This window comes from Melopsittacus undulatus, chromosome 2, assembly GCF_012275295.1.
Source record: "Melopsittacus undulatus isolate bMelUnd1 chromosome 2, bMelUnd1.mat.Z, whole genome shotgun sequence".
In the NCBI taxonomy this organism is placed as follows: Eukaryota; Metazoa; Chordata; class Aves; order Psittaciformes; family Psittaculidae; genus Melopsittacus; species Melopsittacus undulatus.
In genome coordinates this window covers 3686272-3714191 of record NC_047528.1, presented here as the reverse complement: position 1 = coordinate 3714191, position 27920 = coordinate 3686272, and the positions used below count along the sequence as shown (strand labels likewise).

At 45.9% G+C, this 27920-nt stretch overlaps 1 protein-coding gene across 1 annotated transcript in view; it reads left to right on the top strand.

Annotated features, from left to right (window-relative positions):
- TENM4 (teneurin transmembrane protein 4) overlaps window positions 1-13623 on the top strand; it is a 404484-nt gene extending 390861 nt beyond the window's left edge. Inside the window, exons 30-31 of the mRNA XM_034073053.1 lie at window positions 4226-4368; window positions 12865-13623. Coding sequence (XP_033928944.1) covers window positions 4226-4368; window positions 12865-13623 — 902 coding nt within the window. The remainder of the gene's footprint in view (window positions 1-4225; window positions 4369-12864) is intronic.
- The last annotated feature ends 14297 nt before the right edge of the window (window positions 13624-27920 follow it).

Here is a 27920-nt window from a genome sequence, read left to right as displayed (position 1 = left end):
TTATATCCAATCTAAACTTCCCCTGTTTCAGTCTGAACCCATCACCCCTTGTCCTATCACTGCAGTCTCTGATGAAGAGCCCCTCTCCAGCATCCTTGTAGCCCCCTTCAGACACTGGAAGCTGCTCTGAGGTCTCCACGCAGCTTCTCTTCTCCAGGCTCAACAGCCCCAATGTTCTCAGCCTGGCTCCATACAGGAGCTGCTCCAGCCCCTGCTCATCCTCGTGGCCTCCTCTGGACTTGTTCCAACAGTTCCATGTCCTTTTTATGCTGAGGACCCCAGAACTGCACACAAGGCTCCAGGTGAGGTCTCACCAGAGCAGAGCAGAGGGGCAGGATCACCTCCTTCTTCCTGCTGGTCACGCTCCTTTTGCTTAAGCCCAGGATACATTTATCACAATCTGCCCATATGCAACAACATTTATGTTCCCTAAGTTGTGAGACTGGATTAATAGCAAAAACAAAAAACCCAAAAAATGTTGTAGAATATATATCCTGGGTTGTTCTGTTCCACTTGGTTTTCCAGCCATTAGGATTTGTGCTTCCAGGTTCTTCTGTAATAATCATAAGGATTAGATTGTTTTGGGCTTTTTTTAATGAAAAGCTGTTTTCTCCAGAGCTGAGAAGTTGATGCCATGAGGGAAGTGAAATATGCCAAAAGATGCAGACTGAGATCCCGTGTGATGGCCTCACTCTGATAATTAAGGCTGTCAGGGAATACTTTGAGAGAGCTTCTATCAGAAAATGCTTATTTGTCAAAACTGAATTTGTTAATGAGAGGGGCTTGAGCTTGAGAGATTTCTCAGCAGAAATGTTGTAAACAGCTCTAAAATTGCCTCAATGACGAATTCCAGAGTAGCCTAAAAGAAACCTTCCCTCTTGTTGTTCAGCCTTTGCAAGTTACGTGTAGAATCATAGAATCATAGAATAGCTTCATCTGGAAAGGACCTTAATATCATCTAGTTCCAACCCCCTGCCATGGGCTGGGATATCTCACATTAAACCATGACACCCAAGGCTCTGTCCAACCTGGCCTTGAACACTGACAGGGATGGAGCATTCACCACTTCCCTGGGCAACCCATTCCAGTGCCTCAGCACCCTCACAGTAAAGTTTCTTCCTTAGATCCAATCCAAACTTCCCCTGTTTCAGTCTGAACCCATCACCCCTTGTCCTATCACTGCAGTCCCTGATGAAGAGCCCCTCTCCAGCATTCCTGTAGCCCCCTTCAGACACTGGAAGCTGCTCTGATGTCTCCACGCAGCTTCTCTTCTCCAGGCTCAACAGCACAAATGTTCTCAGCCTGTCTCCATACAGGAGCTGCTCCAGCCCCTGCTCATCTTCATGGCCTCCTCTGGACTTGTTCCAACAGTTCCATGTCCTTGCTATGTTGAAGACACCAGAACTAGTTGTTAACAGTTCCTTCAGGACATATTAACAGGTTTTTGCTTTCCTGCTCAAGTTAAGGCAAATTTCCAGGCCTGTCTCGATACAGGTGAGCAGGTTCCCACCCCGCTCTGATGATAAAATCAAGATGTTTAAACCCAATACTTTAATATTTTATATGCACTGAATAACTTTTTCCATGGTCTTAAAAGTTCCATTTTGGCTCTTTCAAGACTACAGAGCTCAAATGCACTCTTTAAGTCTTTCCACTGCTAGTACATGGAAGAAGCAGGTGACCAGGTGGGATGAGTGCTGTGATGCACAGCTGCTGCTCTGGCATTTCTTCCTGCTGAAGCTTTCAGGCATCTCATGGGCAGGACCCATGATGAGAGTGTCCTTGTCATCACAACCAAATGTGCCCAGGGAACTGCTTTCTGACCCTCCATCCCCATCCTGATCCTTATGTCCTAATGGGAGCTCAGCACCCAGGACAAAGGCAAACAGCACTTGCTTTGGTCTCCAGTGATGAGGTTTCTGAGCTCATAGGTACAAATTGGAGGCACATGTAGAGGGGAGAGCAGAGATGCAGGTATTTATGTTTTGAGAGGCCCATTGTTAAACATGAGTATTTTAGTGATTGTACACTTCATGGCACAGAGCTTTGCTGCCAGCTTCAGCAATCCTGATGGATTGAACTGACATTTCCATTACATGTGTCTGCATTAAGCACTCTTTTTTCTTTGCCCTCAAATGAATTTGCTGTGAAATGTGTTGGCAGGGTTACTGTAGCTGAAGAAAAAAGCCCCTCAGTGATGTGAAATGCACTTTTCTGTCAAAAAACTTGTCACTGCCTCTTGGCAAATGAACGTTTTCCCCTCTGGTTTCTCAGCTCCACACCTTCCTCCCATGTTTTGGGACTGCTTCTTTTTCTGTGTGTGTGATCTGGATAGTCCAACACCTCTTCCCAAAAAGAACAAACTCCTGTTTGCAAATGTTTTGAAAGTCAGTTTAGTATCAAGAGAAAAAAAAAAGGCCTGTCTTGAATGTTTCAGACACGTTACATGGGTTTTGGCTGTTCAGCATCCCTGCGCTGTGGTCTTTTTAACAGTTGTGAAGTGCTTGGGAAATGGTTCCTGCACCAACGCCAGCCTTTACTGGTTTGCTTTGTTCTCCTGAGCACCAGGTCCACAATATGTACACCAAAGGTCTTCATTTGAGGAAGAAGTTCTTTACTCTGAGGGTGCTGAGGCACTGGAATGGGTTGCCCAGGGAGGTTGTGAATGCTCCATCCCTGGCAGTGTTCAAGACCAGGTTGTACAGAGCCTTGGGTGCCATGGTTTAGTGTGAGGCGTCTCTCTGCCCATGGCAGGGGGTTGGAACTGGATGATCTTAATGTCCTCTCCAACCCAAACTATTCTGATTCTACGATTCTATTTCAGATGAGGAGGCTTTGGAAGCAGGCTGGCTTAGCACTAAGCAAGGAAAAACAATCAAATGAGCCTTTTAATTTCTTTCCCTCCCCCCTGCAACCTCTCTGTTTCCAGAAGACACTCCAGAAACAATCTGTACATTGAGTGAACAGAAGTGCTTTTATTACAGAAATCCTTCCCCTTCCACATGGATTGTCACAAGGGCTTCTTGGACATCTGCCCAATGGCAATGTTTTGGTCTGTAAGAAAACAAGCAACAGATAGAGTGTTTGTTTGGCTCCTGGTTCTCCAGTCATCTGGAAACGCCTTATTTGCCACTCGCATCCATAATGTCCTTTCTTGACCAGCTCTTCAATACACTCATTTAATCTCATGGGCAATAGAGAAGAAACATTAAAAGATGCATATTTGGTTATTTAAATTGATCCCTTCTTCAGTTTGTTTCAACAATGCTTGTTTTGTTTAGCAAAATGAAAATCAAGCCACTTTCACGGCCAGCACCAACACAACCCCAGTTACATCCTAATAAAGATCCCATGGAGCAGATATGAGTTGTACCTTACCTTTATAGGTTTGACTTGGTTTGGAAGGGACCTTAAAGCTCATCCAGTTCCAACCCTCTGCCATGGGCAGGGACACCTTCCACTGGAGCAGCTTGTTCCAAGCCCCTGTGTCCAGCCTGGCCTTGAGCACTGCCAGGGATGGGGCATAAACACTGATTTTCACTGTAATGTACCTTACAGGTAGTGTGGAGGCTGATTTTAAATGTAAAAGATGACGTGACTACACTGTTTTAATACTCAAACTACATCTTCTGATGAAAAATGCCAAGAAACTCAGGACTGAAGTGGAAAAGCCATGGCAAAAAAACTAAGGATATGTCCATGAGCACCTGCTAAGTGACTGTGATGTTTGTCATGGATGTCCTACTATTCTGGCTCACATATCTCTAAATTTAGTCTTCAGCATGCAGGCCCTTTGAGAGTCATCACAAGAGGAATATTGTGTCTGAGGTGACTGTAGGACTGCACAACACTTCCCATTCAGCTGGAGCATCTCAGCCTCCACTATTGTGGTGGTGTTTCTGTGCTTCTGCTGTGTACCTTACAGCAGCATCAGGTCCCTGCTGCTGAAGTTTAGATGTGGCATTGGCTTTGATTTGGGCCATTTGATCACTGCCAATGCTTGGAAAATGCAGAACTGGACTGTGGCTGGATGTGGGAAGCCTAGCTTTGACACATGGTTCTTTCAAAGACCATTAAGATTTGGGCTCTTCACACTAAATAGACACTCATCTTTTTGGCCAGTCTTACTACAGTGCCATCAACACAGGGTCCTGCTCTGTGCCTTCTCCTGAGCATTCCTGCTGGAGAGATCAAATAATCTATTTATGCTTCTCTTCCCTTCCAGATGTCAACAGTTGGCTGCTCACCTTCGGGTTCCAGCTACACAACGTCATCCCCGGCTACCCCAAACCAGACATGGATGCGATGGAGCCGTCCTATGAGCTAATCCACACACAGATGAAAACCCAGGAATGGGACAATAGCAAGGTGATCCATACATCTCCATACTGTACCTCACACCCTTATCTATACAATTGCAGTCTTTATTAAAAGCTCTCTATCAGCATGTGCTCCCAGATGAACTGGGAGATTAAAAGCGCTTCAGTCTCCCTTACAGCAATGAAATCTAACTGAATAATCACATTTTATGGTCCTTATTGCCATGGTGGTTTCTGCTGTGATGTTTTCTGGTGGTTGCTCAGTTGAATGCTGTGTTCCTGTTCCTGCCTCCCACAAGAGGCCCTGTTATCACATATCGCAGGCTCAGTTCAAATGCCTTTGCACCAAGGATTCTTGGAAGTTTAAAAAAAGCAAATCTTGATACAGAAATAGTTTCTATGGAATATTTTTGCTAGAAATTTATTCTCTCTGGTTTAAAATGTCTTAAACAAGTCCCATTACTTGCCTAGGAAACTGTTCTGCATTGCAGTGGGTCTCACCAGAAAGAAGTTTTAGATGAGAGTTAACTTTCATATTACCCGATGGGCTTTAATCCCAAGTCATCGTGTCCCACATTTAAGAACAGGCCTGCATCACAAGCCACTTTGGTAGAGGCTCGCACAAAATTCAATGATGAAATTGGCAAGAATGAGAGCTTTTACAGCCCAATCATTTCCCCCTCTCTTCCTGTTGGGAATTACTTAGTTGAAAAATAGAGCCAGCGTTCTTAAAGGTCTGCACACTGGGTCAGCATCTGAGAGCCCTGGGTTACTCCTGCTCTACTGCTTATGGGTTGTATGACCTTGCAAAAGTCAGTTACTTCTCAGGATACTCTTTAATCTCCTAGCCTGGTTTATTCTGGGGTTGTTGCCCTGTATTTAGTCTGGATCCTCATTAGACTGAATTCCTGCTTGCTGTGTATTCAAACATCACGAGAGCAGCGAGGCACCATCATGCTTGGGGAGATCAGGATGTAATATTTAATATATAACATAATAAAATGATAACAGTAGGAATTGGAAATTATTCTAGCTGTTCTCCTTGCCCCTTTATCTATGAGTTCACTGAAATCTCATTGTCCTGCAGCAGATCCTTGAGGTCTTGTACACATATTACACCAGGAGGGTATAATACAGTGTCACATTTCCCGAACCACAACAGGTACCACTCAGAGGTATGAACAAGATACTGTGCATTAATAGAATAGTCATGTGTCAGCCCATCCTTCCTGCTCAGTGAGGACAAGCTAGAATATACCAGCTTCCACTTCAACAAGAGATTTATATTGAGCCTTATCACTTTATCATAGAGGGGGACAAAAAGAACTGTGCCTTTTGCTGCAATGGCTGAGTTGATGCTTGAAAACACCGCAAGAACTCGGTTGCGCTTTGGAGCTCAGAGACTCCTCTTTTGCTTCTCACTTCTTTAGATTAAACAATAAAATGCTAATAGAGGTTATTTCTGTAATGAGAAATAGCCTGAGGATTTTTCCCCCTCTCTGATGTGACACAGGCTCCCCAGGCAAAGCCGTACAGGAGAAAGCAAACAGGGAGAGCTCATTCAGAGACTGCACAAAAGATTGTGTCTGAATTGTTATGTGCAGTAGATAATAACTCTCATAGAGCTGCTATAGAAATTGTTATTATTGGTGTTGTTATCCTTATTATTATATCATTATTCTATCATTAGTTTATTATTATTATTATTATTATTATTATTATTATTAGACTTATTGAATAGCCAAGTAACTTGACAGCTTGAGATGAAGACTGACACTTGCTCATGCAGGCAGCTGAGCTGGGAATAAAACCAAGGATCCCCCTCCTTCTTCCATCCATCCATTTTAGATGAATCTGCCTGAATGAGCAATAAGAAAGAAAGGAAATCTCCACATCCCTTTCAGGTTTTTAAAGCAAAAAGCTGCAGTGAGGACCATACAGGGACCTGCTTGCTAAAAGAGGGCTTTACACGGCTGTGGGGCTTCCAGATGAGTCACTTTCACAGTCAAGTGTTGAAAGTGGTTTTTAACCATTTCAGGCTGTTTCATATCATTCCCCTGTGTCATGACAGAGGCAAACCTGAGCATTTTCTCTGTAGACTATGCTTGCAGGATCATGCTGTGATAGCAAGTGGCTCCCAAATGTGATAGATCAAGATCCCCTTCTTTTCTGGCATACCCAACACATCGTAGCATATATTTGCATCCAATAATCCCATTCACAATATGACACCTGAAAACATGATCTGTTTGCTCCTGAGCCTGTCTGTGCAGCCGACACTGGTGTTTCACAGGAAGTTGTATTCACTCCCAGCCCTTCCAGCTATATATACACACTTCCATACGAGATCCAGCCCTCCTTCCTGCTGGTTCTCTCTCTATTTATGGTTGAAGCATGTGGAAGAAAATAGAAACTTTTGAAAATTCAGAATGAAACAAAGGTAAATGAGAGCACAGGAAATATTTTTAGATAATATTAATATTATATAGAAATATATATTATCTATTATATAAATATACAAAAATATAAATGCAATAGATAATATTAAGAATATTTAATAAATGTTAGCAATATTTAGAAATATTAACAATATTTTTAGACTGATTAAAGTGTGAAATGATCTTCCAGAGCATATGGAGTAAGCTCCAGATCTTTTGTCATTTAAAAGTAGCCTGCACAAGGCACAGAGCAATGCCCATCCTTGCAATGAGGGATATTCACTAGATGATGCGCCACAGCTTTCTCATCTCCATGTCTTCCAATCCCAGATTTCTCTGGGTCACATACCCAGATAAACCATAGTTAATTTGAGCTACTCCATTGGCTTCACTGATCTGTAGCCCAGTCGATTGAGTCAGTTCTTTTATCAGAGAGGAATGAATAACAGGAGCACAGCAGCAAAGCAACTAACTCCATATAAATGGCTGTGTTGTTTCTCTCCATCCAAAACATTGTTGGCTCTTGCCTTCCAGGGCTGGAAGATGGGAGGGATAATCCTGACTTAGAGCATCCACCAGCTCAGAAAGAGGCAGCATGTCATAAACCTTGCTCTAACCCCCTGCAGCTCTGCAGTGACATTTAAAATCCAATACTCTGTTGGGCAGCACTTTCCCCCCCACCCTCTTCTCTGTGACCATGAGGCTGTGGCTAAATTGTTTGTTGAACAAGTTCAGTGTTATTGGTACCAGGGGACTCTGGGTGACCTCTGGCATATTGTGGAGCAGATGTACCTGAATCTAATTTCTCTTCTTCTTCTTTTTCCCTCTTTATTTTCCCCCTTCTCTTTTGTCTTGTTGAACTGACAGGTAATTGCTTGAGCCAGAACAACTCTATTTGCAGAGAGGAGTGTTTTGGAGCCGGAGCTTATATTGTTAACTACATCATGTTATTAACTACCCTTCTCTCCATCCCATGAGCACTGCGCCTCCAGGAAGGCTTCTGTTTTCTGCAGTGCTCATTTCAGGCTGTGCTGGAGGAGCAGCTTTTGGTATCCCTTATGGAACAGTATTTTGGAGCTCTGGGATGCTCAGACAGGGAGTGAGCTTCAGGGCTGTGCTTTCTGGCAGAGCCTCTCCCAAGGACAAGCTGTTTGAGGAGCTGGCTCTGCCAGTTTTCATCATTCAGAGTGGGCATCCTGACGTTGAAGGTGCTTTGTCCTGGTATTGGACCATCACACTGTCTGCACCTCTGTCCATCAGCCCCTAGTTATGTTATGCAAAAGCAGTGGCCAGTTTTTACTGGATGTAATGCAAGGAAGGGAGTTTAAGTCTCAAAGACATAAAACTCTTGAAGCTTAATGAAAATAGATGAACAAGAAAAGAAGGCAAATCCTCTTATTTCCCCACAGACAGAAACCTGCTTGATGAGCTCAATTTCATTATCCCCTTGCAGCTGTGTACACTGGAGAGATGGAGGAGAGACCTGTCCTCTAAGCCCAAGAGTGTTTCATTCATTGCTAATCAAGCAGCATCTGCAGCATTGGCCTTGCTGGCCAGTTGCTCACTGCCATTGTCCCACTGTGTGGTTGGCAGGTTCCTAAGCAAGCCCATTGCCCCTCAGCATGAAGTGCAGCCGTGCTGATTGATGGGTGCTTGATAGGCTTCTGTGATTGATCATCCATCTGAATGGGGACACGCATTAGAATCATAGAATCAACTAGGTTGGAATAGACCTTTAAGATCACCTTTAAGTCCAACCTTCACTCTCTTCAGGTGATGTCCAGGTTGAATGAAGCAAAGAAGCTCATTTCCAAAGAGTGATTTTGTTAACAGAAAAGTTGGGATAAATAGAAAGGAGTTTGTTTCAGAGAAATCATAACTTCCAAGTCTTTTAAAGAAGTGGCTTTCTGTGTTGTAAGCCATATGGTGGCAAGAGAAACACCTATCTGTGTATAACGGCAAAAGGATGTAAAGTAACTTGGAAACATGTTCACTTATTTCACATCTTGGATCCTTGATGGGAAATTAAAGCTTTCAGTCTCACACTGGAAGGCGGTATTTAAAAACAACAGATGATGCTATCTGGCTATGGTATTTCGAATCCTCAAGAGGTGCTGGCAAAATGCAAGAGGCTATTCAGAGATCTCTGTAATGTGCTGTTCTCTTGAGCTCCATGTAGCAGCGAACAAATCATGAAGGTCGTTCTCTTCTCTCCAATGGGTTGTTAGCAGATAAAGTGAAATGTCACCTAAGGACATCTGATTAAAAAAAGGCTGTGAGGAAAAACAAACCCAGCATATTTGTCACTCACATCTAGCAACAAACATTGAAATGACTGTGAGTTCCCTGCTTCCTGCCCTAAAACTGGTTTTATAGATACCTTGCTAAAAGCAGCAGCATTAATTTAGAGAGCACCACATGCCGTTGCAGCATTTTCTGTTCCTTTTCGTTGCCAGTTCGTTAAAATGAGTTCTAAAATGAAACAGAAATGGTAATTTCCAAGTCAGGGACATGCTGCCTCTTTGAACTACATGTAATCTGCCTCCACCCCCTTTCTATTCGCAGCAGAGCACACAGGCTAGATGTACACTGGTGTGCCTCGATTTATTGGGTTTGTTGTTTCAGATGGATGTGTTTGGTTTTCCTTTTAAAAGGTGATGTTCCCAGATATACTTTTTTATCAAAGAAATGCAGTGAAAAAGTCATTTCAAAGTCATCCTGGGCTCGTTTTCAAGACAATAGAGATGTGGTTAGTTATTGTAATAGTTAAGTGATGATGATGTTCAGCATTACAGCTTTGCACATGTCTGATTTTCTGCTTCCCAATGTGACATAAGATGGGGAGAGCCCAGAAGGCCTATAATCAGTCCCCAGTGGAAAACCCTTTGGGTGTGATTTTGCTCCTGATTAAGGCACCTAAATTTAGGTCTCTGCCTTTGAACTTGGTATCCAAGCTCTTATTATAGCCAGCAGAGATCTACAATGAACTCAGTTGTTGATGCCATTTGAGATCATAGAATCATAGAAACATAGAATGGTTTGGGTTGGAAGGGACCTTAAAGATCCAACCCTCCTGCCACAGGCAAGGACACCTTTCATTAGACCAGGTTGCTCAAAGCCCTATCCAGCAACCTAGAGTTTCCTCATATCCGTATCCTCATATCATATTCCTGGACTTCCTCATATCTACAACACAGAGTACCTACACTCCTCTAGAGCAACAACTGGTGGCCCAGCAGGGCTCCCCATAGTGTTCAAAATGATGTTCAATACCACCCATTTAGGTGACTTGTCAGTAAAGCCCAAAAGACAGTTCACATTATCAGCTGTTAAGAGCTACAAGCGAATGCAAGACTTAGACATGTAGATGTTTAGATGTGCGCTATATCTGTGCACCCACTGTAGTCTTCCAGTGTCTAGTTCATGCAAGCAGTGGAGCTCAATTAAAGGGCTATCCACCAGTTACAGATTGGTAGAATCATAGAATCCCAGACTGGTTTGGGATGGAAAGGATCTTAAGATCATCCAGTTCCAATCCCCCTCCCATGGGCAGGTAACTCTTCAGTTTCTTTGCCAGCAAAGGTGGTTCAAGCTCTCAACCTCACAAATCTCCCACCTACTGTGTCCTCCATGCCTGGAAGTCAAGAGATTCCCAACTCTGTCAGTCCTACAGTTGTACATGCAGCATGAGAAATGCATTCCCAGTGTAGAGAAGGCGACAACCTGAATGGAGACCAAGAGGACATCAATAAGGCAGTTAGCCTGGTATCTTGTGTGTGTCTCCTGAGGCAAAGGATGACAGTGCCTAACATAGATGAACTAACAGCTATTGCTGTTATCTATTGCTCTTAGATCATGTATAATCCCTTAAACTTCCAAATCTTGCCAGCAGCAGGGTGGGTGCTGTTTATTTTCTTTCTTAATGGCATCCAGATCAACAGTAAAGTAGTGGAAATTGTATGAGTTCATATAGTATCACAAAGGCAGTATGCAGCTAGACCAGGGGAAGGTCCAGGATTCTATCACTGGCTCACGATGAATAAAATAGAATAAAATATAATAGAATAAAATTAATAGCATTAATTATAATATAATGCATAGAATTTAATAGAATAAAATATAATATAATAAGGTTTTCCTTTTATAATGGGCAAATACTGATCTGAAATTCAAAGCTATGTAGAATTATACCATATAATGGAAAACTGAAAATTCCCTCAGGCCAGAAGGTCACAGGTTATGGAGCCTGAGTAAGGTAGATCATGGCACAGCTGTTGGCCGTGATACCTATAGTATCTAAGCATGTACCAACCAGGCTAGCATCCATCCTGAATTAATAGCAAAGTCAATGGCAAACCTCTGAGTGAGCTGCAGTGCTGAATCCTCTGTTTATTTAATGCTTTGAAACCTTTCCCTGGAAATGGCCACTGTGGAAATGAGGGTTTATTTCCTTTCCCTTGCCATGCTACAAGTCTCAGTTGGGAGGACCACATTGAAATGCCTGCATCATCTGAATTACTTAGAGTCACAGAATCAGCCAGGTTGGAAAAGCCCTTTAAGCCCATCCAGTCCAACCATTCCCAGCACTGCCCAGGCCACCCCTGCCCCATGGCACTGAGGCCTCGTCTCCACAGGGTGTGAACCCTTGCAGGGCCGGTGCCTGCAGCCCTGCCCTGGGCAGCCTGTTCCAATGCCTGAGCACCCTGTGGGGCAGGAATTGTTCCTCAGCTCCATCTAAACCTCCCCTGGTGCAATCTTCTCACCTGAACCTTTACTTTGTGGACAGTTTAAGGCAATAACCTTCATGGATGTTAAGTTCCTTCAAAATATTGGGAATGCAGCAAACTTCTCTTTTTAGCCTGTTTTTAATCCCGGATGTCATTCCCTTATCAAACTGAGCTGTTGGCAGTGCCAGGAGAGTTTTGTCTTAGCATCCTCTTGCTTTTGTGATATTTGAGCAAACAAATGTTAATGAGCAGGGGTCTATGAGAAGCTAGTGCTGCCATGGACTGATGAGAGCATTTCCAAAGACATTCTGCAGTAATGATGAGCTGCTCACTCGCTGTGTGTTGGCTCCATTATACACTAACAGAAAAAGTGACTTTGTGTTGTACCTGACTGCAAAAGAGCCACGCTGTTGTCTCTCTGCAGTTTTGATTCAGTGTAAGCCAGAACTCAAGCATCAGGTGTGGCTGGCCTTAGCTCAAGGAGCCTGGCACATCCTAGAGGGTTTGTAGGAAAGAGGATTTGGATTTAGGGCCTTCTTTAACTTGAAAAACCTGCTTTGGTCAGGTCAAAATGAGATGTAGAAGGTTTGTGGCCACTCTGAGGGTCATACCTGTAATGCAGGGCTTTGGAAGGTAGCACGAAGTGAAAATAGAGGGAACTTTTACAAGTACTTCCAGAGTTTTTCACAGAGAATCCGAAAGCCTTTTATAAAGCATTGTGGCCACAGCATGAATGATTTCTTATGTGCAGGTGAAGAACACCGAAGCAGAACATAATTACATGTACAAATGGTGACCCTCACACCTTTTTCACCTTTACATCATTATTTGAGATAAAATACAGTTCAGTTTGTTGAAACAATGAGAAGAAGGGGAATAATCATAGAGTAGTTTGGGTTGGAAAGAACCTTAAGATCATCCAGCTCCAACCTCCTGCCACGGGCAGGGATGCCTTACATTAGACCATGTCACCCAAGGCTCTGTCCATCCTGGCCTTGAACACTGCCAGGGATGGAGCATTTACCTTTTATTTGGGCACCCTGTGCCAGCACCTCAGCACCTTCACAGTAAAGAACTTCTTCCTTGATAACCTTCTTTCCAACCTGAACTTCCCCTGTTTCAGTTTGAACCCATCACCCCTTGTCCTATCACTGCAGTCCCTGATGAAGAGTCCCTGACAAAGTGTCTCTTCCATTAAAAAGAACTAAATATCACCAAAAGTGTGATATGGGAAAAAAAACCCCAAGCTTCTCATTAGATTCCCCACTTCAAGATGTTCCCCACCAAGATGTCCTGCTGGTCTCCAGCGTGTGAATAATGCCTTTGGGTCATCATAATGCCTTTCTAACACATCTTCCTCTTCTTTCTCTCCCTGCCCAGTCAATCCTGGGGGTCCAGTGTGAAGTGCAGAAGCAGCTGAAGGCCTTTGTTACCCTGGAGCGCTTCGAGCAGATCTACAGCTCCAGCATCGCCGGGTGCCGGCAGGTCAGGAAGAACAAGAACTTTGCCTCTGGAGGCTCTATCTTCGGCAAAGGAGTCAAGTTTGCCATGAAGGACGGGCGCGTGGCCACCGACATCATCAGTGTGGCCAACGAGGATGGGAGGAGGATCGCGGCCATCCTAAACAATGCCCATTACCTGGAGAACTTGCACTTCACCATCGACGGGGTGGACACGCACTATTTCATTAAGCAAGGGCCGTCGGAGGGTGACCTGTCCATCCTGGGCCTCAGCGGCGGGCGGAGGACCCTGGAGAACGGCGTCAACGTGACGGTGTCCCAGATCAACACAGTGCTGAATGGAAGGACTAGACGTTACACGGACATCCAGCTCCAGTATGGCGCGCTGTGTCTAAACACCCGCTACGGGACCACCTTGGACGAGGAGAAGACCCGCGTCCTGGAGCTGGCCCGACAGCGCGCTGTCACCCAAGCCTGGTCCCGGGAACAGCAGAGATTGCGGGATGGGGAGGAGGGTGTTCGCTCGTGGACAGAAGGGGAGAAGCAACAAGTGCTAAACACGGGCCGGGTACAGGGCTACGATGGCTATTTCGTGATCTCAGTGGAGCAGTACCCCGAACTCTCAGACAGCGCCAACAACATCCACTTCATGAGACAGAGCGAGATGGGCAGAAGGTGACAGAGAGGGGCGATGAGGTGACTTCTTGCCAAAGACAGCTACTCTTTTGTGGCCACTTAACCTGACTGTGTTGTACTCAATCCTTTTTCTAAACTGAACAAGGCTGGGGGGGGAGGGAGGGAAGGAGGATAGAAAGAGAAGGAATAACACGGTTGCACTGTAACTCATGCAACATCCCTTTATTTTCCCCTTCTCTTTAATTTGGCCTTCACACGTGTTTCTTTGCGATGAACAGAAGGTATATTTTGCCGTAGTGTGATCACAGTGAAATTTACTGTCTCTTGTCCTTATTTTTGTTGGGTTTTTTTGTTCTCCCCCCCTACACACCCCTCTGTGCGAGGAATTTGAAGTGGGGAATGGTCAACGTCCATCCTTTAAGTGTGAAGTGCGCAATGGGTGTCTGTGCTAACTTGTGTCATCCTCACCCTTTCTGAGATGGGGCAGGGACAGACAGCCTTCCACCCGAACCACAGGGAGCCCGCGGCGTGCTGGAGAGCTCCCCCTGCAAAGAAAGGAGATGGAAGACAACACTGATTCCGATACTCCGAAAGTGACCGTCCAAATCATGTGCCTCAAAAGAGACCTTACCAGTAGTTTCCTGTTTCACTTGGGACGTAAAGTGGAGGTTTCCTGGGGGGAGCTCCAGCTGAGCAGAAGTAGATTCTAGAGGCAAAGGAGCTGATGATATTGACTTGCAAGATGATTCTCTTCCTTCCTGAACTGGAATAAAGAAAGGAAAACAAAACAGTCTTTTTTTCATTATGAGAGTAGATACTTTTGGGTTTGGTTTTTTTTTGTGTGCAAATCCTGGGTTTAGTTAAAAAAAAACCTAGCAAAAAGCCAAGAAAGGGACTCCTGCTCTATTGAGAAACGCTAAAATCAATCCTCTCTCTCCTACGTAGAGCTGTTCTATAGGTGGATTTAATGCACCCATGTTGTACATTTGCTAATGGCATAACTTCATTAAATGTATAGTGTTTCAGTACATGAGGCTACGTGTTTAACAGTCCACTGTGCTGTATCTGATAAAGGCAGTTAATTTGTAGGAAGCTGATTTGAATTTAAAAGTAGTTAGAGTATCCCAGTGACATACCACTGAAAATGAGAGCGAGCCAAACCCTGCTTTTCCTCATTCTGGAGCTTGTATTTATTGGCTGGGAAACGCAGTTTTGAGTAGCATGCTGGCAAAGTCCTTTATGACTATGGCAGAGAAACGTCTCCTGGGGACTTTAGCAGCAGGGATTTTAAGATGTTTAATAAGTAGCAACAGCTTGTGCGTGGTGGGACAAGAAGGAGAATGTTGGAATCAATCCTCTCACTGTTTCTTACCCGAGCTCGAGTTAAACAGAGAGCCCAGTTGCTGTTAGCAGTGAAGAGTGGGGGAGGTTGAATGGAAATGACCACTGCAGAGGGGACCCAGTGCTTTAACACGAAACTGCTGACAGAGTTACTCAGTGTGCTCTTGTAGTTTGTATTCACAAAACCTCCATGCTCTGGTATTTGCAAGAGTCCTTGAAATTCAAGGGAACAAGGAGATGAGTTTAGCATCCTCTTCCCTGCCTGGACCAGTCCTGTGGTAGCAAGGGCCATTCCCGCATCTCACTGGAGCTCCAGCTGGAGATGGCCAACCCTGGTCCCAAACTGACGTCTCTATCACACTGCCACCTGCACGTATCCTGCTCTAGGAGCTCACACCGTGTCTCTCTGGGAACATCTCAGTCCTGATTTGTTGTTTTCTTTATTCCATCTACTTTGGTTTTGGCTTCCCAGTTCTGCAGAGTGATAACCGGACACGTGCAAATCCATGCCAAGGCTGTTTCCTTACTTGGAGCCCTTCCATGCACCCATGTCCCCACCACTGCCATCCTCCAACACAGCTCTGCAAGCTCTATCCCCCAGGATAAAGCAGGGGTGCACATTGGACATGCAATCCTCGAGCAGCAAAACATTGGCAGCCCCATGCTATCATGGTTTCCCCGTAGATGCTGTCCGCCAGCTCCGTCTGCCTTGCCTGTCTGTTCCCGGGTGCTTGCCAGGAGGAAGGAGATGGGATGGAAATTCCCCCAACAGACTGTTCTTCCTCCAGTTCCCACTCCCCATACCCATCTCTATGGTCCTGTTTTTCTGGTGGCCCCTCCTGCTTGCAGCAAGGGTGACAATGCTGGTGCTCTGTGCCTGTGCTCTGAGCCACCCCTTGCAGCAGGAAACCTTTATTACTTTGGCAGGAATGAACCGCAGGCAGCTGGAAAGGGGATCCAGCTCTGGTAGAGCCAGCTGGGAGGAGATGCATTGCCTGGGACAGCCCTAGGTTTTGGAAAGGAAGCCGTTGCTTCAGGCAGCTGCCTGCCAGGGATGGTTAAAAAGCCATGGCCTTACCTCCTGCCATGCTGGTGTCAACCCTTGGTTGCCCTGAGGATGCACCAGTGGGGATTAGGGGCAGTGCCAGCCAAACCAGCAGTTGCCACCTACTTGAAGGGAGGCAGCACCCTCATCCCAGGGCTACAGATCCCTGCTCCCCCCTTCCTGAGTCACACCAGGGACAAATCCCTCCCAGAACCTCAACCTTGTAATGGCTTTGAATGTCTAAAACAGCATCCATGGAGCAGAAAACACCTGTGGGAAGCTGGTATCAACTCCTGGTGAAGACCTGCAATGCGGAAAGATGTGCTCGATGTGCATCCCATTTACACTCCAAGTGGCTCCGAAGAGAAGTGGTGCTTCTGTATCCCTCCCTGTCCGTGTGTTACAATGCTAAGAGGAGTAGTGCAAGAGTAAATGGGCCACCTTTCCACACAGCCAAGGAAAGGGATTCGAGTGTGAAATATTCCTACTGGAACCCTGCCAGCCTGAGATGGCACCTCTACAGCCTTACACAGACTCTTCAGGTTATTACATGAGATAATGACTTTGGGGAGTTCACCCAGTTTTCAAGAGTCTTTTGGTCCCACTGCACATATATGGCATTCCTAGACCTGGGAGCCATCCTGCTCTGCACCATGGAGAAGGCAGCTCAGGGTGTGTTTGTCAGCATCCTCAAGCAGCAGTGGGATGTGACTGCGCCCATCTGCCTGACAGGTCCATGGGGGTCTTCTAATGGATCTGCAGGATCCATGCACAGGAATTATGGACATTATGTCAAAAAAGGGGGAAAAATATATATAGATATATATATATGTGTATGTATGTGTTGCTCCTCTCTTTATCAAACCCCAGAAGTTGAAAGGGATGACTGTCTAGTGTTGGGAACAAACCTGTCCAAAGACAGCTCCTATGTTCCTGAATCCTCAGCCTCAGTGAAAGCTTTCCACTTGATGGCTAGAGAAGAAACAAGTATTTTCAGTCCTAAATTTACCCCTTTGTTAGTGAAAAATGATTTTAATGCAGGATCTCAAGTGCATTCCTGTGGAAGCTGCAGGAATGGGCTGTGAACACAAAGATCCATGAGGGACTGCACTCTGCTGTCCAAAAGCCAACCCTGACCAACCCTTCTTCCTTTGCCTGTGGGCAGGGGGGGAGCAGATCCTTGCATCTATAAGATTGGAAGGTCCTGGGTGGAAATCCCATGGCAGTAACCCCATATCCCATTGTTCTAGATGCTCTTTCAGAAGCCACTTGCATGCCAGACCATCTCCAAGGGATAATGTCAATGCGGTCTCATGTGCTTTTATGGCTTGACTTTGAGAAGTTAGTTATGTTTCTGGACTCCCAAGAAGAGGAATCACCCCTCCACCAAAATGAGTTTCCCTTCAAGATGCAAAGGTGTAGCTTAAATTGCTATGAACTAATGGGCTTGTCTCCAGTCCAAAGGATGGTGGAACATTGTGGCCAAGTCTTACAGCTTGGAGGAGAAAGTCCAACAGTCTGGAGCAGGAGCTGAAGCTCGCAATGTGAGTGATGGGCAAGGACCAACATCGCAAGTCCTCAATAGCTGGTGCTGGTACCAAAACATCTACTATTTGAAGGAACAACAGTGATGGGACCAACTTGCTGTGGCATCCATACAGGAACCAGTGCCATGAGGCCTAAAATATGTCCTGTGAGGAGAGGATGAAGACTGACTTGGCACAAGAAATGCCTCAATGTTTGTTTCCTCCGAGCTCTTGATTTGATTTCAGGGGTTTTTTGTCCCCCTTTCAACTGAAGATTGAGGCTTGGAAAAATCATTAAGCAGCAGTAACCGGAGGGAATCACGCAGCTCATCATATCTTTTGTCATCACAGCTATTGATCAGAGCCACGCTGAAAATGGGCCAACAACTCTAAACAGCACCAGGCGAGGGCCGATGAGACAAAGGTCATTCTAAGCCCCCGATGCTTGATTTGAGTTTAAGACACAGATGATTGGGAGCAGTCCCTGAAACACCCTTTGGCCATAACTTAGAAACAGTGAGGGATTTCTGTAATCTCTCTGTAGTTGCTTTATTGAGCGTAGGGGATCGGTGTGAGATTCCGCTCGGTCTATTATACAGGCAGCGTAACCAGAATCCATCAAAATTGTTAAAGGAAATATATATAAAAACCCCTTAATAAAGTACTTTTTCAGCTGTGACTTGTAAGTGTCACAGTGATCGATGGCAGCCCAATCCATTATGCAAAGACAAGGCTCTTTACATGAGATTTTGGAATCCAATTTTATGATACAGAGGGAGGGCCCCCCTTGTATTAACGGCACAGCAGCCTGGTCTGATTCCATCTCTGTGTAATTGAAACCAGGGCCAGGGACCTCGCTTAGTCCTATGGCCACGTTTTAAACAGGGAGGAGGCGTATTATGTTAATAATGGAGCTAAAAAGGTTGCTTTGCTTCTTATTTCTTATTAGCTTTATCTTCTTGCTCTGTTGGCACTGCCAAACCTGGATGCTGTGCCTCAGTGCTGGGGCTGGGGTTTGGTGGGATACAATCTGGCTCCCATTTGGCCAGCAGCATCCTCCATCATCATGGCTTGGGGCACTTTTGCTCCCTTTTTTACCGTCCTCAGTAGGACAGCAAGGTTTTCAGCATCTCTTTTTATTATAATCACTTTTTATTATGATCAATAAATAGATATCTGAATTCCCCCCGTGCGCCAAAGGATTTTCATGAGTTTTCTATAAAACCCAGACAAACCAGCTTTTTGTGGGGTTTATTTTCATCTGTTGGGTGTATTTAAATGGAATTACTGATGACTGTCAAGCAGATTTTAAACAGACACCACGGGGACATGCAGCATCCCTGTTTCTCTCCTGTATAAAGGGCCATGGGGTGGCCATGGGGCTTTTCCATCCTTCGTTCATAAAATCATGGAATGGTTTGGGTTGGAAGGGACCTTAAAGATTATCTAGTTCCAACCCCATGCCATGGGCAGGGATACCACCTGGCCTACCTGAGGGAAAACTTTTGTGTCTCTTGCCTGCTTTCCTTTAATGGCCATAAAACTTTGTGTTCCTGACAAGGTATTACATGGCTCAACTGTTAATTCCCATCCCAGAGGCCGATGCTTTCTGGGCAATGGAGCATAGAAAACTACAAGTGGAAATTAACTAAGAATATATACATATATATATATATATAATTCTTTTTTCCCCTCAGAAACTGTTCAATAGACCTTTCCAATAGAACTTTTGGGCAGTTCATGGATGTTGTTTCAATAATCAATCAAAGAATCACACTTTTTCTATTAAAAGAATAAAAGGTTTATTATGTGTGAGGACTTCCAATGCAGCTCCGGCCCGGAAAAGGACATTGTACCCCAGCTGCATCTGTGAAGCCAGCACTGAAGACTCCTGTCATTACCCTGTGTAATTCCTGAAGTCTGGAACTAATTTCTTGAGGAAATTTTTTTTCTCGACACTTTGTGTTTCTAAGACTGTCTTCTTGACTTGTGTAAATACAACCGGGCTGTAAATAAGTGCAGATGTAGATACCTTCTAGAAAACAACGGAAGCAAACAGACAGAAGTGACCGTGTGTAGCCTTCGGTGACAAATAAAAGAATATTTTGTGTTTAAATTGTGTTTTTTTTCCTCTTTTTCCTGTGAAAATGATGAGTTTCTTCACCTGTTTGATCCTTACATGGGAGGTGGACCTGGTACAGCCCAAGGAGAAGGACTTGGGGGTGTTGGTCGATGAGAAACTGAACATGAGCCGGCTGCAGTGTGTGCTCACAGCCCAGAAAGCAACCGTATCCTGGGCTGCATCCAAAGGAGCGTGACCAGCAGGGCGAAGGAGGTGATCCTGCCCCTCTGCTCTGCTCTGGTGAGACCTCACCTGGAGCATTGTGTGCAGTTCTGGGGTCCTCAACATAAAAAGGACATGGAACTGTTGGAACAAGTCCAGAGGAGGCCACGAGGATGAGCAGGGGCTGGAGCAGCTCCTGTATGGAGCCAGGCTGAGAACATTGGGGCTGTTGAGCCTGGAGAAGAGAAGCTGCGTGGAGACCTCAGAGCAGCTTCCAGTGTCTGAAGGGGGCTACAAGGATGCTGGGGAGGGGCTCTTCATTAGGGACTGCAGTGATAGGACAAGGGGTGATGGGTTCAGACTGAAACAGGGGAAGTTTAGATTGGATCTAAGAAAGAAGTTCTTTACTGTTAGGGTGCTGAGGCACTGGAATGGGCTGCCCAAGGAAGCTGTGAATGCTCCATCCCTGGCAGTGTTCAAGGCCAGGTTGGACAGAGCCTTGGGTGCCATGGTCTAGTGTGAGGTGTCCCTGCCCATGGCAGGGGGGTTGGAACTGGATGATCTTAAGGTCCTTTCTGACACTATTCTGAGTCTATGATTCTATGAATTGACCAAAATGTCCTTCTGCTACTCACAGTTACACCTTCAGGAACATCCCCTGCCTATATATGGGGTGCAGGATCACTGTTGACCCCCAGGCTTTGCTGATTCCAGGAGGTAGTGCCAGGGATTCAGAGCATCCTTGAGGCACTGGGGAAGCCCCCATAATATGCAAGTAAACTGGAGAGTTACATTGTCCACAAAACTCAAGTCATCCCCTTACAAATGCAAATCTATCAAGATATCATTGGATTAAGTGATGTATCCAGCAGAGATGTGTGTATCTGACCCTTGTTCATCAGAGGGAGAACTAAGACTGCTGCAGTATATGCCATAGTGATCTAGGGAAACCTTCCTGTGATCCTTTATGCTGCCTGGTCCAGCTCCTTTGGTGGCTGGTTCTGATGCTTCAGCAAAAGACTGAGAATAACTTCAGAAAGCCTGGTTAGAGGTATATTGAGGAAAATACTCTTGCATGGTCCTTGGGGACAACCTAAGGGGAAGATCATAGAATCATGGAATGGTTTGGGTTGGAAGGGACCTTCAAAGCTCATCCAGTTCCAACTCCCTGCAATGAGCAGGGACATCTTCAATTAGACCAGGTTGCACAGACCACATCCAGCCTGGCCTTGAACGTATCCAGGGATGGGGTATCCATCACCTCTCTGGGCAACCTGTGCCAGGGTTTTACCACCCTCATTGTAGGGAATTTCTTCCTCACATCCAGCCTGAATCTCCCCCTCTTTTAGGGTAAAACAAAGCATAGGACAGGGTGATGGAGCAGGGACCTCTGTGCTCAGCCAGATTTACTGCCAGGACACGGCTCTGCTCTCTGAAACCACATGAAATCAGGTCTTTTAGGACAAACAGCAAAGGCAAGCATTGCTGGGTGTAATTCCTCTCCTCTAAAGGTGGGTTTATGTGATAGGGCAAACAAATGGCACCTCTCCTCCTTTAGCACTAAACAGAGGAACCAGTTCTCATTGCATCCGTCTTAAGTTAGGTGAGAGGAGTCCAACTGCTGATGGGTATTATCCCATGTGAGGTTTTCCCAAGGTTTCTGCCCAATTTTGGCCATTCCAGGTGGGATACTGGCCTCTCCATCAGCAATGTATGCTTTATTTCAGGGCCAAGCATCTCAGCCTTCAGCTTCCAGCCACCAGACCTGGAACAGCTTCTCAAGCCATCCCACAAAGCAAATGTCCCCTTGACACCAACCAGGTTCCCTCTTTGCTGTCCCTTTGCTACCCCAAGCAAGATAAACTTCAGCCTCATGGCACAAAGTCTACTTTCCATCTGCTGGGTAGTTTTAAGTGGTGTGCATAAAGATAGGGTCTCTGTCCCATGCTCATGGGAGATCTTTGTCTCCAACAAAGACAAAGTTGGCCCCTTTCTTGCCTTAGAAAATGCCTGTTGGGATAACTACAGGGCAACCTTCACATCTGAGCCTCCAGTTAACCTTGAGCCTCCAGTTTCCTCTGGGTCTGATGTGCAGCCTTTGCTCCGAGGCAGATGCATTGGTTTGCATCATGCTGTTATTCACATGCAGTATCTCAGGCAGTGCTTAGCCACAGGGCTCGGATCACCCTGTGACAGTGACCTGCCCTCACCGGTACCCACAGTCCATCACTCGTCATCGTTTATCATGGGCAAAGACCCTGCTTTAAATCATTGATAACTGCATTGAAATGCATTGGACCAAGGACTAATCCCTGAGGGTAGCCAAGGAAACAGCAACGTTGGAAGCTGTCGGGGAAGCAGGTTTGGCTCTGCCTCATGTGGTCCTGCCAGATAAGAGCAATGTTTTAATCACAATATTATGGGTAGTAAATCAAGTGCTTTTGGGAGAGCCGCCCTGCCATGCCAGTTCAAGAGGCCAGAGGAGGCTTATCACATCATGGTTTTAATAGGGGCCATAGCCAGAGGCTTATCTTTCAGGAGACTGCAAAGAGACTCTCCTTGCTTATAAGATAGGAGCACAGAAGAATTTGCCCTCTTCTGCATCCCTCCTTGAAAGCAACTGGTTCTTCAACCACAGGCCATATCTCATATGTAGTTGGAAAGTACTAGAAATAAGGAATAGTGATTATATACCGATGGGAGAAATGGATGCATGCAGAACAGCAGTGATGCGCCTTCAGGTGGGTCATCCCCACAGGTCCAAGTGTTGTCTGATGGTCCTTCCCAGAGACAAAAAGGGATGTAGCACATCACACAGCCCACTTGAAATACTGGTCCCTCCAGGACTTTTTATCTTGGTTGTTGTGTGTGGTCGTCCTGCCATCCCTGCACCACACCATGTGGATGGGACAGTCCTGCCATCCCTGCACCACACTGTGTGGTTTTCATGTGTCCCTTTGACCCAACAGAGCCGGGTCTTTGCCAAAACACAACAGGTCTGGGCTGGACAAATTGTTTTTACATGGTAGGGAAACTTCCAGGCTGAGAGGAGCTCCTTTAGAATCATGGAAGCAGCCATGTTGGAAAAGCCCTTTGAGCTCATCCAGTCCAACCATTCCCAGCACTGCCAAGGCCACCCCTGCCCCATGGCACTGAGGCCTCGTCTCCACGGGCTGTGAACCCTTGCAGGGCCGGTGCCTGCAGCCCTGCCCTGGGCAGCCTGTTCCAATGCCTGAGCACCCTGTGGGGCAGGAATTGTTCCTCAGCTCCATCTAAAGCTGCCCTGGTGCATCTTGAGGCCGGTTCCTCTTGTCCCATCCCTTGTTCCTTGGGAGCAGAGCCCAGCCCCTCCTGGCTCCATCCTCCTGCAGGCACTTGGAGGGAGCCATCAGGTCCCCCCGAGCCTTCTCTTCTGCAGACTGAACCCCCCAGGTCCCTCAGCCTATTGAAACAGCAGTGATCCAGGCAAGGGAATCAAGTGAATTACTGTGATTTTGGATGCTGTAAAAGCATCCCTTGGGTTCTGCTCCAACACCAGCCCACAATACAATCCACAAGCCCTAGCACCTCCTTCTCCTCCAGCATACTGTCTGTTAAACACAAGCCTGACTCAGCCCTGCCAGCACATCCTGGTCAGGATTTACTTGGTGAAGGAAGGGGAGGAATGCAGGAGCAGCGCAAGCACTGCATCCTTGTGGTTCATGACCCAGCATGTTTGGGCTTCATACCAGTTTATCTCCCACTCTCTGAATGAAATAAAACAGAACCACAGCCAAAACACAGCTCTGAGTTTGGACCTGGGCCTGCCACGTTGCTCAGGCTGCTCCAGCAGCTCCAAGTCCCCCTCCTGAGACACAAAGTGGAGGTTTTTAACCCCAAGCTTTTCTTACCCCACAGATTCTCGGGCAGGGGAAGTCATTCAGATCACCCGAGTGAGCTCGTTCAGCAAAGCTGGTCCCACAGGTGAGATGCTGCAAGGCAGCAGGACCACACAATGGCTTTGATTTCTGCCTTCAAGAGCAGCACATGAGAGGGCTCCATTAGCTCATCATTACGCTGCAGTTTTGTGTCTGGGAGATACTCATGTCCTCCAGTTTTACATAGCCAAACCTCATCACAGAATTGTTCAGCCTAGAAAAGACCTTTAAGTTGATGAAGTCAAACCTTTAACCCAGCACTGTCAAGTCCACCATGCCGCTAACAGCACCACATCTACAGAGGCTTTCCATACCTCCAGGGATGGTGAATCCACCATTGCCATGGGCAGCCTGTTTCAATGCCTGAGCACCTTTGTGGGGAAGAAAGTTTTCCTAATACCCAATAAAACCCTCCCCTGGTGCAATCTGAGGCCATGATCCACCATCCATCAATCATCCACCATCCATCATCCTCCATCCATCATCCACCACCCATCATCCACCACCCATCACCCACCATCCATCATCCACCATCCATCATCCACCACCCACCATCCACCACCTATCATCCACAATCCATCACCCATCATCCACCACCCATTATCCACCACCATCATCCACCACCCTTCACCCATCATCCACCACCCATCATCCACCATCCATCATCCACCACCCATCACCCATCATCCACCACCCACCATCCACCACCTATCATCCACAATCCATCATCCACCACCCATCATCCACCATTCTTCACCCATCATCCACCACCCTTCACCCATCATCCACCACCCATTATCCACCACCATCATCCACCACCCTTCACCCATCATCCACCACCCATCATCCACAATCCATCATCCACCACCCATCATCCATCATCCACCACCCATCATCATCCACCACCTATCATCCACCATCAATCTGAGCTCCAAACCCCTCAAGGTCTAAATCTGAAGCCAGAGCATGACAAGCCTGGTAGGAAAGCATCCTTAGCAAGCAGGACTGCTCATCAGCAATACAGACATCATCAAGGCAGAGGGTTAATAAGCCATGGCAGGGCACAGGCTGGTGGAAGATAGTGTGAATACACCCCACGATGCAGCCAGAAAGGAGCTGATGAAATCACTTCTACAAATCTTCTTCCATGTAATCTGTGGTCCTGGATTTTAATGGAAAAAAATAGAGGAAAAGTGATTTTCAAACGAAGCTTATAAAGAAATAAGGACTTTGTGGTCATTTACAGTCGCTGTCCTTCATACCTGCGCTGTGTTTCCCCCTTGAAATCTCTTTAAAGCTATAGGAAATATTACCTGCATTTCACAAGCAGGACTAGTGGGACACTGAGGTTAAATGCTTGGCCTGAGATCACACAGTTGGGGGATAAATAATGAAATAACTGTGACTCAAAGGCCCTTGTGCCACCCTCTCACTGGTGTGACCTCTTCTGGGCTGAGTTTTCCTCTCATTGCCTTACTTTGCTATCTCAGTCATGGCATTTTTAATTAGAGCTGGTCCCACATTCCCATAATAAAGTAGCATTTCAAAGGGGGGGTGATGTCAGCCTGCAAGGATCAGAGAACAGCTGGGAATGGTGCTGCTACCCATTGTTGGTCTCTCATCACTAGAGGTGAGGAGGCTCTGCTTCACAGCAGGATGGGGCTGAAAAGCAGGGTCTGATGCGTTTCAGAACTGCCCTTAGTCTTTGGGTAAGAAGTGGCTGGTTTTGGTTCACTGTGTATAATCTTTGCTGTGAGATGGAGCTTCTTGCTAAATGGGAGCAAAAGGTTCCTCAGCAGCAATAATCAGGAGGTTCTGATTTTCAGACAGCTGCAGAAGATGCTTGAATAACACATTGTATTAAATGTCCAAACCCAGCACATGGTAACCTCATAATAAATGTCCAAATCCACCACATGGCAGTCGCCATCAGCATGTGGCCATGAACCAGACACAGACAAGCTCATGGCAGGAGATACTGGAGCAAAGAGATCACTAAGGATCAGTCAGGAGTTAGCTATTTCTATACCTAAAAAGCTTCTGTATTTATACTGCCCAGGATAAGCATTCCTGGGGCAGGTAGAAAGTACATCAAGCCTTGAACCAATGGTCAAGGAGCAGGTCCCAAGAGTAGCCCAAGGGTGCAACTACCTTGAGGATCTCACCAGCTTGCTACTGAGACCTTCAGGGCCCAATGGGGAGGTGGCATCAGGATACAGAAGGGTTTTTTCTAGCCTGTAAATACAACTCCTAGAGTTGGATGTTACTGGTGGAGCTTGCTAGGCCCAGGCTTTGGTCCAGGACTCTAAAAGAGCAGCTACAAGAGGTTAGACCATGGACATGTTCTGTGCTAGACCTAACATCCTCTTCTGTTCATGGTGGATGTCCATGCTTTGGGGCAAGAAGTTGGGTACTGCACAAGGGCATTGCTCTGCATCTCCTCTAAACCCTCAGGCTCCCTTCCCAGTGGTTGCCTGCCTCTGGATGTCACACCAGAAAGAGCCATCCCTAGCATTTCGTGAGACAGTCTCGTGTATGCCCACTGCTTTGGGCAGCTTCACACCTACACGGCATCAGGCACATCAAGCTACATGAGCTCGGTGGGTTGCTCACAGCCCACAACTCAAAAGGGGTTGTATATCCATATAGAAATAGATGTATGTGTGTATATATGTCTATATGTATGTGTATATTTATGTGCATATGAATGTGTATGTGTGTGTGTATGCATATGCATATGTACATGCATACGTATCTGTATATGCATACATATACGTATATATCTATATAAATATATCTATAACTATATATCTATACCTAATGCATATCTATATATCTATATATATCTATGTGTGTATCTATATGTGTATATATATAATGTGTGTATATATATAACATGTGCATATATACATATCTAATATGTGTATACATATATATAAAATATGTGTACGTTTAAGAGGACCAACCACAAGATGGATTTTCAGGTATTTACAAGCATTTAGGAGACTTTTCCACCCCTTTCTCCTCTCCCCCCTCTCCCACAAAGACACACACACAGCCCCATCCCTCTCTCCTCCCTGCGGGTACCCTTTAAGCAAGCAAAGCAGCGTATGATTGCTCAGTGCCCTACATCCCAGGGTCTTGTCATCTGGCAGCTTTTCTAAGCACGGCTTTCTTCCTCTCAGCAATTCTATGGGGACCTTGAGGAACGACTGCAGCAAACATGCCCTGGCACTTCAAAGTTGGAGGGCTGACACTCCTGAAGCGCACTTATCTTCTTGCCTTTGATCTTTGTGCTCCTCTCGCATGTCTAACAATACCATCTGTGCTGGCACAAGCTCTGGCTCTGGCCGTGAACCTGTGCGAGGGAGTGATCCAGGCCCAAAGATGCTTTCAAAGCCATCTATGATCAAGCAGGGAAAAGCAGACTTCTCTATGAAAACCCTTGGGAAGGCATTAAAAACAGTCCTAGTTGTACACTGTGCAACATAAAACTACTTAGAGGCAGCCAAATTCTTCCTCCTAAATTTAAATTTCTAGCTGAAACACATAAAAAACCCACTGGTGCACACTCCTAACCCTATCCCTATCCCTAACCCTAACCTTAACCCTAACCCTATCCCTAACCCTAACCCTCATTCACCAGTGTCTGTGATCTTCCAGCACCCCATTGGCACTTTGTTAAAGACAGGAGCCCATGAAATACTGTGCTATCCCCTTATTTACATATAGTTGTTTATATTCTTCCTTACAATACTTTTTTCCTCATGCTTTCAGACCTCATTCCTGTTTTGTTTTCCTTCTTTTCACAGCCTCTATTGGATTTACATCTTCCTAGGCACACAGTGGACTAGAGTTCCCATTAGTGGCCTTACAGTCATAACCAACACTTGAAGGAATCACAGCAGCAGCACCCAAAATACCCTGGGAAGGGCTGACTTGCAGCACAGCCAATACTGCTTTTAGGCAGCTACTGTGTGAGCTGCCATCCAAATCCCTCGACTGATGAAATGTTAATGTTGGGTAATTTCTAAGGCTTAGAATAGAGGAAAGAGGCTGGAAGAAGACGACCTCCCACATCCATAGTGATTTTAGCCTCCTGGTAGCAGCCCTTTCCTGGTGCTCTGGCTGCTCTGATGAATAGAGTGGAGGACAAAGGAGGTCAAGTAAAACTGGAAGGGAGCATCTGAACTGCTTTTTTGGCTGCACAATGACAAAGAGCTCGCT